The sequence below is a fragment of the Marmota monax genome, unplaced genomic scaffold (genome assembly GCF_021218885.2).
Source record: "Marmota monax isolate L192 unplaced genomic scaffold, Marmota_monax_Labrador192_F-V1.1 WCK01_AAM20220418_F8-fsc00183, whole genome shotgun sequence".
Taxonomy (NCBI): Eukaryota; Metazoa; Chordata; class Mammalia; order Rodentia; family Sciuridae; genus Marmota; species Marmota monax.
This window is the reverse complement of record NW_026694841.1, coordinates 995,001-1,005,614: the sequence shown is the minus strand read 5'-3', so window position 1 is coordinate 1,005,614 and position 10,614 is coordinate 995,001. Positions and strand designations below refer to the sequence as shown.

General features: G+C 50.6%; 1 protein-coding gene across 5 annotated transcripts in view; it reads left to right on the top strand.

Moving 5' to 3' along the window:
- Nucleotides 1-218: 218 nt before the first annotated feature.
- Nucleotides 219-10,614, top strand: part of Bcl11b (BCL11 transcription factor B) — a 91,837-nt gene continuing 81,441 nt past the window's right edge. For 2 of the 5 annotated variants that reach the window (XM_046426292.2, XM_046426291.2), the window contains exon 1: nucleotides 219-1,306. In XM_046426292.2, the coding sequence (XP_046282248.1) occupies nucleotides 1,249-1,306 (58 nt within the window). In that variant the 5' untranslated portion in view covers nucleotides 219-1,248. Of the gene's footprint in view, nucleotides 1,307-1,766; nucleotides 2,415-10,614 lie in introns of those variants that run through there. The other 3 variants (XM_046426296.2, XM_046426295.2, XM_046426293.2) reach the window with 2 other exon arrangements.

Here is a 10,614-nt window from a genome sequence, read left to right as displayed (position 1 = left end):
GTGCTCCGGGATAAGACCAGCGCACAAAAACGCGGTTTGCACGTGTGGCCGGCTTGGGCTGCGGGTGTGCGCACGGGCGAGTGTGTATGTGTATGTGTGTATGTGTGTGCGCGCGCGTGTGTCTCTGTGTGCTTTCTTGTTCTCTTACAGGGTACAATGTTAAAAAGCCACCGCTAGTCGCCCCCAGTGCTCCGACTCTCTGGGTCTTTTTGTCTCTAGTGCAGATTAAACGTCACGTCCGCACTTGAACTTGAATTTTATCCCATTGTACAGAGGCAGCCCCAGCCATAGAGAGACCGAGAGCTCCCAGAGAACCCGGACTCCGCCATCTTCACGTTGCAATCTATAGCTCCCAGTCCGCGCCCGCACCGACCCAGGCGCACTGGGCGAGCCGCCCCTCAGCCCCGCTCCCCCTGGGCCCGCGGCGCCGGGGGAGCGCTGGGGAGCGCTCGCGGGGACTCGGCAGCCCCTCCGGCCGGCGCCAGCCTGCCAGGTGAACTGGGAAGCAGCCGCTCTTGGAGTCCCCCCAGAGCCTCGGAAGGGTCAGTCTCCGAGAAAAAAACAGGCAGCCCGCAGAAAACCCAGAAACAACCGAACCGCGGCAGTTTTACATTGCTTTGGGTTTTTTGAGGGGGCGGGGTAAGGGGGTACGAGACAAGTCCCCAAGTTTTCTTTGCTTTTTCTTTTTCTTTCTTTTTTTTTATTTGTTTGCATTTTTTTTTCTTTCTCCCCTTCTGGTGGAAGTGCGCGTTCCACCTACCAGACCCTGAAAGAAAGTGTCAGGAGCCGGTGCAAAATCCGGTTTAAGTTCAAGAAGACATTTAGAAGTCCAAGAGGCCAAGCAGTTTGAAGAAGTGTAACAGATCTTTTTTCCTTCGAAAGAATATATATTTTACAGAGACCAGCCGGTCCGCGGCAAGCTACAGTTCTTCTTCTTCTTCTTCTTCTTTTTTTTTTTTTTTGCCTCTTTTTCTCATTTTAGATCGAGAGGTCTTTCTTGTTTTATTATTTTCTTTTTCTTTTTGCAAACAAAACAAAAAACATCATAGAAGAAAGAGCAAAATAAAGAAGAAGAGGAAAAAGAGAGGGCAAGAGAGGAAGGGAAAAAAAAAAAAACAAAAACCAACCCGGGCAGAGGAGGAGGCGCGGCGGCGCGGCGGCAGCGGCGGCGGCGGCGGCGGCTCAGACCCCCTCCCCGGCCCCCATCAGTGCAGCTCTCCGGGCGATGCCAGAATAGATGCCGGGGCAATGTCCCGCCGCAAACAGGGCAACCCGCAGCACTTGTCCCAGAGGGAGCTCATCACCCGTAAGTGTCTGCCGCGTGCGCGAGAGGGGCCGAAGAATGGGGCTCTGGGCGCCCGGAGCGGGGGACACCGAGCCCGGCGCAGCCAGGCCCGGCCGGGCGCCGGGGCCGCTCGCTGGCTGGCAGAGCCAGTGGTATCCTCCCGCAGCATGGTGGGGGGCGGGGGGCCAAAGGAAAGTTTCTTTGCAGCCGGGGAAGCCGGGGCGCTGCGCAGCCACACGCGCCTCGGGGTCAGGGGCCTGCGGAGCCGGCTCCGGGCCGGGGAGAGGGCGCGCAGGCTGGAGGAGGTGTGTGTGTGCTCGCCGAGCCCGGCTGGACGCTAGCCCCTCCGAGCGGCGTGTGTGGCGGCGGCGGCGCTGGTGGCGGGGTTTGGAGAGGAGGGGGAGGGGGCTGGGGGAGCGGAGGGGGAGGGGGGAGCCGGGAAGTGGGGAAAAGTTGGCGAGCGCGTGGGTCCGCGCTGACGGCGCGGGCGGAGGAGACTGGGGTGCGCTCCGGCCTCGGGGAACCGCTGAGCGAGGGGTGGCCGCCGGCTCCCGGTTCTCGGTCGCTGAGCCCAGGCCGGCAGGGCGCCGGCCACGCCGGTCCTAGGATTCCGTAGTCGCCTTTCCCTCCCCTCCGCTGGCTATTTGCAAAAGAATCCAGCTGCGCGGCTGTTTGCCTGGCACAAGCGGCCCCCTCCCCATTTCCCCACCTCCGTCTCCTGGGACGGTCTTGCCCGATTTCCCCCACTCCAAAAGGGGAAAAAAAAAATGGTGGTGGGGGTGGGAATCGGGGTTGGTGAAAAATCCCCGCCACGGTGAAAAAAAAAAGGTTGTCAGGAGTGGGAAGAGAGGGATGCGCCTGTAAAATAGTAAAATTAAAAAAAAATTAAAAAGGAAGAAGAAAAAAAAAGAGGCCTATCAATCTCTTATCCATCTATCTCAGTATCTTTCATCTTCCCTATCTACATAAACAAGGCAGGTCGCAGCGGAAATCCACCGAATGAAATCGTGTGGATTTCAAGCAAGTGGCGGGGCGTGCAGAGTCAGGCAGCGGGTCAGACACGCAGCAGTTTCCAACGCTCCAGCTGGGTTTATTTAGAAAAGAAAAATCGCGAGCGCGAGCGGCCCAGGTACGATGTTCCCGCTCTGTTGCACAGGGAAGGTCCGCCCGCATCGCTCCCAGCCCGCCGCAGCCCGCCGGGGACTCTTCCTCACGGCGCGCGAACATTTCCCCGCCGTTCCTTTCTGTCGCGGTGCCTGGGTCGCCGTTGCTTTTTTATTTATTTTTTTATTGCAATGGAAATAAAACATCCTCTGGGTGTCATCGAGACCGGAGACGAGTTGTATTCCTGCAGTCCTCCGCTCACCTCGCCAGGCTGGGGCCGTGCTCCGGCTCAGAGCTGGAGAGGGCTGCGCGCTCAGCCGCCGCCGAGGACTGGCTGCCGGGCGGCCGAGAGCCGAATATTTATGTTATATTTTAAAAAATTTAAATAAATAAATAAATATATAAAGGGGTTCTCCCCTCCCCTGAAAACCCAGCATAGGAGCCATCTGCTCGGAGCAATTGCTGTTGCCATCTCTCCTTTGTTACAGCAGATACATTAGTAAGAATTTGTGGATTTATTATTATTATTTGGGGGGGGGGAGGAATAGATATTAATGTGAGCTTCTTGGGAGAGGAATGCCTTTTTGGAGGGAGGGAAGAGGACTTCTCTTTTTTTTTCCCCCGCTATTGTAACATCAAAGAAGAGTCGCTGGTTGCATTTAAAACAAAATGTTTTGCAACCAGATTTGAGCGTGGTTTGATCAAGGTCCTTTTCGCCAGTTGACATTTCGTTCCTTCACCAAGCCGCAGCAGCAATTGCTTATGCTTATTCTACAACTCCCCCCGCTTTAGATGGGGTGGTTGTTAAAACGTCTATACTTGCAGACGCCTAATTTCTCCAGGAGGCAATTTGCCCCACGGAGCCTCTGTATAATTGCAAGGGTTGTTTTTGAGGAGGGGGAGTAGGGGGGGTGGGGAAGGGGGAGATGTTGGGGGTGCATTGCCGAGCTGGCAGCCGAGACAGGAACCAGGAGCCTTTGCAGTTGTGTGTGAGGGGAAAGAGGCAGGTAGGTTTGCCTGCTTTTGCTCTCCACTCTCCTGGCATTCCTGGGACGTCAGGAGAAAACCCTGGGCAGGAGGACTGGTGGCAGCTGGGCATGGGGGCGAGGGGTGCCTGGTGCAACATCCTTCCATCTGGGGAAAGCCGCTGATGATACTGGAGCAGGGGCAGCGAGGGAAAGAGAAGCAAAGAAGGGTGGTGGGTAGAAAGAGGGGACGGAGATGAGGGCGTGAAGCAGTCTGCCTGCCTTCCAGGGGCACAGGGAGTCCTGGTTTGTGCAGGGGTTTAAGCAGGGAGAGTGGTCCAACCAGTTCTCAGACAAGGCTACTTATTATCCAAAAGCAGCTGGCTTTTCTGCCTGTCCTGTGTCACCCGGGAGGTGGGAGCTAGCAGGGGAAGGCAAGAATCAGAGGCAGTTGAGGCTGCCTGGCCTGGGGATTTGCCTTTCTCCAGACTGTAGAGGAGCCTTAGGGTGCTCTGGAGCTCAGGCTAGCAAAGCAGGTGCCCTTGCAAATCCCACCTGGTGTTACCATTTGAGATTTTTAAATATGAAAGAAACCACCTAAAACGTAGCATGATCAGTAGCCTGATCAGTTGGGCGGCAGCCTGCGGGCCTGTGGGGCAGCAGCCTTAGGTTCTTTAGGGATGATGCAACTTGGGCTAACTGATGGCCTGGGAAACCAGAAGAGCACACAAATAGCATCCGTGTTCTTGGTCAGGGGTAAGGAGAGGGGCTCCATAATGAGTTAGTTCAATTTACAGACAGGACTGGTGGGGAGAAGAGCAAGGTAGGAGAGAGTGAGGGAGACAGCTGGAAATGAAAACCTGGGCTTCTGGTTTGTTTCAAATGTTTGACCTAGATGAATATAGCTTTTAAAACTGGAGGACAGTCACAGCCATTAATAAAAACAAACACAAAACAACACAGTAACAATAGTGAAAGAGGACGAAAGGGGGGAGCGGCTGACCAGGCAGCGAGAAGGACCCAGAGCCGGCCGTGCTAGACAGGGCCAGGGTGAAGGGAAATGTACTCAAATCCTTGGAGGGGCTGGAGGCTGTCTGAAGAAACTGAATAAACCAAGATGTCCATGATAAATTATGTGACCTCAATTAAGGTGAATTTTCAGCAACCCACCAACAGGTTTCCTCGGAAGATCAATAATTTTCGGTATGAATTCATGATTTTGCAAAACAGAGACCCAGGATTTGACAGGGAAGTTAGGCTGTTTTAATTCCACGGTCGCCTTTTAAATTAGCTTTTGCTGTAACTGTATGTTTTGAAGGTGGCTGTGCTTACAATTACCCTAACTCCCTAGAGGATGGTATATCTACAATGGTCCACTTATCTTTCAAAACTGGGCCTCTGATAAATTTCATAAGACATGGGCCCTCCTTTTCTTCTGTTATTATTATTTTTTTCTTTTTTGGTAGTTGGGTGGGGACAGTGAAGTTTGTCTCCCTTCTGCACAGAAGGGAACCCCATATCATTAGAAGTGTGATATGTCAGCTGCTTCGATTCCACGGGAGAATAAGAACGTGCTCATGCAAGGTGTTATGCCAGGCTGGTTTTATTCATTTGTAATTCACACCTGAGAGAAAACAGTCGTGAGCATATTTTAACAACTCCTAATATTTTTAAAGGGTATTTTTTTTCCTACCTGAAGATTTTGTACTTAGGCATATTTCTTTCTTTTTTTTGGGGGGGGGGTGGGGAGTGTTGTTATCTGCCTCAGCCTTGATGTTGGTGGTTTTGCTTGGCCTTCAGAATATTTTATACCCAAAAGAAACCATTTCTCCAGTTCTAGGGCAAACACGGTTGTGTCTAGAAGCGGGCCTTAGAAGCATCCAAGGGGGCTGGGATCAGAGGGTTGGGTGAGATGCACTGGTGACCACTGTGTAGACCCAGGGGGTTTTCCTTGATCGAACAGGGGGCCAATTTTGGGTGCATTTGACAGTAATTAGAATGATGTCTCAGGGGAAATGAAGCATGTAAACAGTCCGATTGCGGATCCCGGTTTCCGACTGAGGAGTGAGCATACCAGTTTCCAGGGCCTTATCAGCAGGGCACTCCTGGCTCTGTCTTACAGGCCACACAGCTTGTACCGTGCCTTCCCTTCGCCCTGTGCATCTCCTATCCCGATTGCTTTGCATTCTCTGTTGTTTGTTGTGATAAAATACTTTCCAAAATAAACTTTCAGTGGAATTGGCTTTTGGTTCATGGCAAGCCTGAAATACTGAGCTTCGCCTAGCGCCGCTCGGCAGCTAGGGGGAGCTCGGTGCCCGTGTCATGGCTGGTGGCGCCCCTGCTACAATGGCTAGGAATGGGCTTCCATCAGCAGCCGGCAGTTTACGTTGCTGCAAAATGTCTTAAGTGTGAAGTTGTAATATTGATTTTCCTGTAGAGATTCGTGCAGGACAAAATGAGAATATAAGTTTGAGAAATCTATTTTCAAGCCATCGCCATTGATTTACAAGCCTTTCCTTGGCAGATGGAGGTATTTTCTTTTTCTTTAATTTTCTTTTTCTTCTTTTCTTTCTTTCTTGCATTTTTTTAACAATTAAAATTATTAGTTTTGGATGAGTGTGTTTTCCTGATTTATCTGTGGTCTTGACATTCTGAAAATGACACTCTGTTGTTAAGGCATTTGTGATCCAGCTGGGGGGGTCGGGAAGAGGGTTCATCATTTTGAGTAAGGCGCACCGTCTCTTTCTGGGTTGCATGTTACAGATCTGGGGACACAGAGAATCGCTGCATTGGGGAGTTTTGTACCTAAAACAGTTTGATGAATGGAAATCCTTTTAGCTCAGAGTTTATAACACTTGGGTTCTCAATTCCACTTATTAGGTAATGCTCCCCCTGTACTGGAGGAAATAGCACTATTCCCCAAAGATATCAGATGCCAACTCAAATAATGTGCTAAACTTTGTTTAGAAGGAGCATGTGCTTGCCAGGGCCCCTGTTGGAGACCTTTCACCCCAGGCAATGCCCTTCATGGATGGCATGTAATGAGACCGTCCCCCCCTACAACATGTCATTTAGTGTTGGGGAAGATGCATGCTTTGGTCATGGGATTTTTAGGTCTATACCATCTTCTTTACCAAGCTGGACAAATCTGCAGACAGCACAGTCAGCCTGAATCTGATGCTCGAATTCAGTACGTGAGCAGAAGAGGTTGCCCTGTGACAGGAAAGAGTGCTTTATTCTAACCTGAAAGAGAGATAAATTAGGTCAGACAAAAGCCGAGTGCTGTCATCGGCTGGAGAAAGAGGGCCAGCCATTTATCTGATGATTTCTCTACTTCAGTTAATGTTCGAATGGAGCCGGTTGTAAGCATATAGTGACAGCAAGCTCTCTGGACAACTTAGGGAGGAAGAGCCACCGTCACCTCTGGAAGGCTCCGGCCCAGCAGTGGCCTCTGGCCTGCAGAAGACTGTTAAGAAAATTCAGTTTAGAAATCCCCAGTCCTTTGCCTTGGAACCTGGGGAGCTCGCAGGCTGTGGCTGAGCCCTGACCACAGGCATGACAGTGCACATAAGACAATAAGAAGGACTGGAGGGATGGGTCAGGGTCTTGTCCTTTGAGGACTCTCTCCACTCATCTCCAGGGGCTGAAAGGAGGACCCTCTGGCTGCCTGATTGGGCCTCACCTTAAGCTGAAACTCTCTAAGGACTTTGGCTTCTGGTGTTACATCTGGGGAGGACAAGGGGAAAATAAACGCTCTCAGGGGACCATGCTCTGCACAGCACAGCAAGGCCAAGTTACTGATTCTGGCCGAGGGACCCTCTCTGAAGACGGAGCTAGTTGTAGACACACTCATGTACATTTTAATGGGACCGAGGTGTGGAAGAATGTATGGGGAGGTGCTGACCCAGGGATGAACATCAGTGTCTTCCAGCTGCCGACTGGCTTTGTCACTTTGCAGTACGGTTTATTTACTCACATGATCCAACCTGGGGTCTTGTGTGTTCTGTCTTTTCCCTGCTCTCTGATCCCGCAAATCTGCCTTCCCGCCCCAGGGAGCCAAACATTGGTGATATCGTTCACATTTTTTCTCCCTGCTCCTCGGGAACAACCGTTTGTTCACCGCCTGCCTCCCTTGAGCAGTAGGTTTTCCCAGGATGTGTATGCAAAGCCCGAGAGCAGGCTATTTGGAGACTCACGAAAGCACAGGGACACACTTCTTGTGTCTGTCTTCTTCATGAGCTGATGGAGGGGGTGAGCAGAGTGGCCTCGCTCTTACTGGTAAAAGTGACACTAGATCGGGGTTTGATAAATAGTGCTAGATTCATGGGGACTTGGGTCCAGCATTTTGACATATGCAAGTTTTCTGTGTAGTTGCTGAAATTCAAGAAATTCATTGTTTTTTTTTTTTTTTCCTCTGTGGCAGCTGATAATTTGCCTGGGTGTTGAATTAGCCAGCCCGAGCTATTTTACTGTAATGAAATCCCAGACCACACAAAATTAAGTAACTTCAAAGTAAAAAGAGGGGGAAAAAACTCCTCTGTTTTTCCATAACTTTTTTATGACCCCCTTCCACTGAACTGCTGAAATACAAATCCATTTGTGAAACATTCTAATGAGTCTTGTAACATGCAAGGCTGACTCAAGAAAGTCCAATGCCAATGTTATTGTGATTAACATGTGCCGCAAATGGATGCACTGTTTAGAATTTTTTTAGTAATGGGGTCATGTTGAAATTTCTACCTTGGAAACGAGATGTTGGAAGCAGCTCTTGCCCTCGTGATGTTGCTGTCGGCCTCTGAGAATCTGAATTCTTCCAGTCCAAGCCTCGTGGTCCAGGGGCCCTTATGGAAGTCCTTTGAAAAAGGACTGGCGCCTTTGAAAAAGCATGATGTTAAATAAAACAAATCTCTTCATTTGGCCACAAAGAATGCTTTTGTGTCACATCATTATGAGCCCCATTGTGGCTCTGAGATTTAAGGAATTTGCAGTTTTGTAGAAGAATGTGTTAAGAAGGTGTTCTATAGTGGGAAATTGTTTTTTTCTACCCTCCTTTAAGGAAGTGTTTTACTCAAAACATGGGACACTTCATTCTTTGGTGTTGAGGATTTAATCTTTCATTTGTAGCCTTTAAGTAAGGATCTGTGCATATTCGGGGTGTGGCTTCCTTATTGGTTTGTTCCTTTTTTTCTGATTTAGGGTTGATGAGACCCAGATTCCTGAGCTCAGTTTTTGGGGTTCTGGACAACTAAGTGCAGTGGGGAGGGGAGGAGGCTGGACTAAGCCTGTGGAACACCCCTGGGTGTTTTGTAAGGAACTGTCCTTCATCTGTCCAAAACTAGGCTGGCGTTTCCCAGGACTGTCTGTGTGCACGGGCTTCTCCCTTGTACCACTCAATGTTCCACTCAAGTTTATTGACAATGTGAGTGAGGTTCTTTTTCCCTGTAGCCACAACCTCTTCACTGATCAGGAGTTCCTTGTTTCTTGGACTGGGGGCTTGGCCCACACCTTTCCCCACTGGCCACGTGAGCAGGAGCCTGGTCATCCTTCCAGAGGGGGGAACCTGACCCAAGTTGGTGACCATGTTTTGCACTGGCTGCCTGCTGTGTATCTTCTTCCCAGATGTCATAATGGTGAACATTTTATTTCAAGGCCTGTGCTATGGTTGGCTTAGAGTGGACGGGGTGGTGGCCTTAGTGTGCAGCTGTCCCTCCATGGATGTGGTCATTGGAGGGTCTCGGGAAGGCACAGGGCTTTGACACCCAGAACAGGTTGGACTCTGCAGTTCACTGAGCATGGTCAGGGCGCAGAGGGCTCCTCCACATAATGCTTCCTGCTTCAGACCCTGCCTGGCCGTGCCCCCTGGCTGCTCCCCTCCTCCCTTCTTCATGTCCTAACCCTGCGCGGCCCTGCGTGGACATCCTTCCCAGCACGTCTCGCTCTGCCTCCGTCTCGGCCTCTGCCAGGCTTTATCATCCCCTCAGCTGGGAGAACTTCATGAAATCTCTTGTCCTGCCTTTTGAGCATCATCTGGTCATAGGTTATTTTCTACACCAAGAATTGATTCCTGCTCTCTCCCATCCACCCACTTCTTGCCCCTCCCCATGGTTGTTATTTTCCCTTGGATCCAATAAATTAAAAATTGATGGCAGCTCAGAAAGTGTTGTGCTCTGTCGCGTGCGCGCCTTGGTGGCGTTTCAGTGTCGCCTGGAGTCTCAGTCCCTCCCTGAACGTTCACAGCGAAGAGAATAAAAAGATCCCTTTGCAGATTACTGGTAAGCAAGGGCTTGCTAGCAGAGGCTGCGACTTCGTAGGAAGCAGGTGCAAAGTCTCCTCGGTGCAGAGCTCGGGCGACGGATGCTCAACATCTCTTGTAAACACGAGTACACATCACGATGGCGGCTGTGACGTTGGCGGTACACGGGTTTAAGAGCCTGGTGCATCTCTCCTCACCCCTCCCTCCCGCCCCCCATCACCAAAACAATAATTCTGCCTGGATTTCTTCTGTACTGTGGGTTAGCCATTAAAGATAGAGATTTGGATTTGAATTGACACAGAGTGAAGGGGAACAGGAGCCTATGTGCTGTATATGTGGCAGGGCACGTGTGTGTGTGTGTGTGGTGTGCCCACATGTATGGAGCTGTGCACATGCCCTGTACTCTGGGGACAGCAGGTGACTGACCTCTTGGCTGGAATTCCCCGTAGGGCAGGTACAGGGGTGGTGGTTAGAGATGGACCCGGTCGGGTGGGGCCTCAGGAGCCCAGTATGTGGGGAAAGAACTCCCCAGGTGAGGCCTTGCTGAGCCCTCGAAGGGCCCCTGTTAACCTTGTCTCTGCGTTTCTGCCTTCTGCCCCAAATTCCTTCCCAACAGAGCTGCGACATGGGGAAGTTTGTCTTGGGATCAAGTGCTCCCCCTCCACTTAACAACGATGCCCATTATTATTTGTGAAGCTTGATTTCATTGCTTCTAAACGCGTTTACCAGCTGGGAGGAGGCCTAGCCTTGTAAATAAAATGTGGTTTTGTTGTAAAAGAAAACTCTGTGTGTGTGTGTGTGTGTGTGCGCACACACACACATGCATGTGCCTGAGGAAATATATATTTGTTCACACACTTTAGGGCTGAACATTTCAGAAGCCTCCTCAGCCCTCTGATTTCTGACATTTGAGCCAGTTGCCTGCTGTATCCATTCATTTTTCCTCTTAATGAGTCAAACATTGTTGCCATCGCTGGCTGATAGTATACAGAGAGCAGAGATATTTT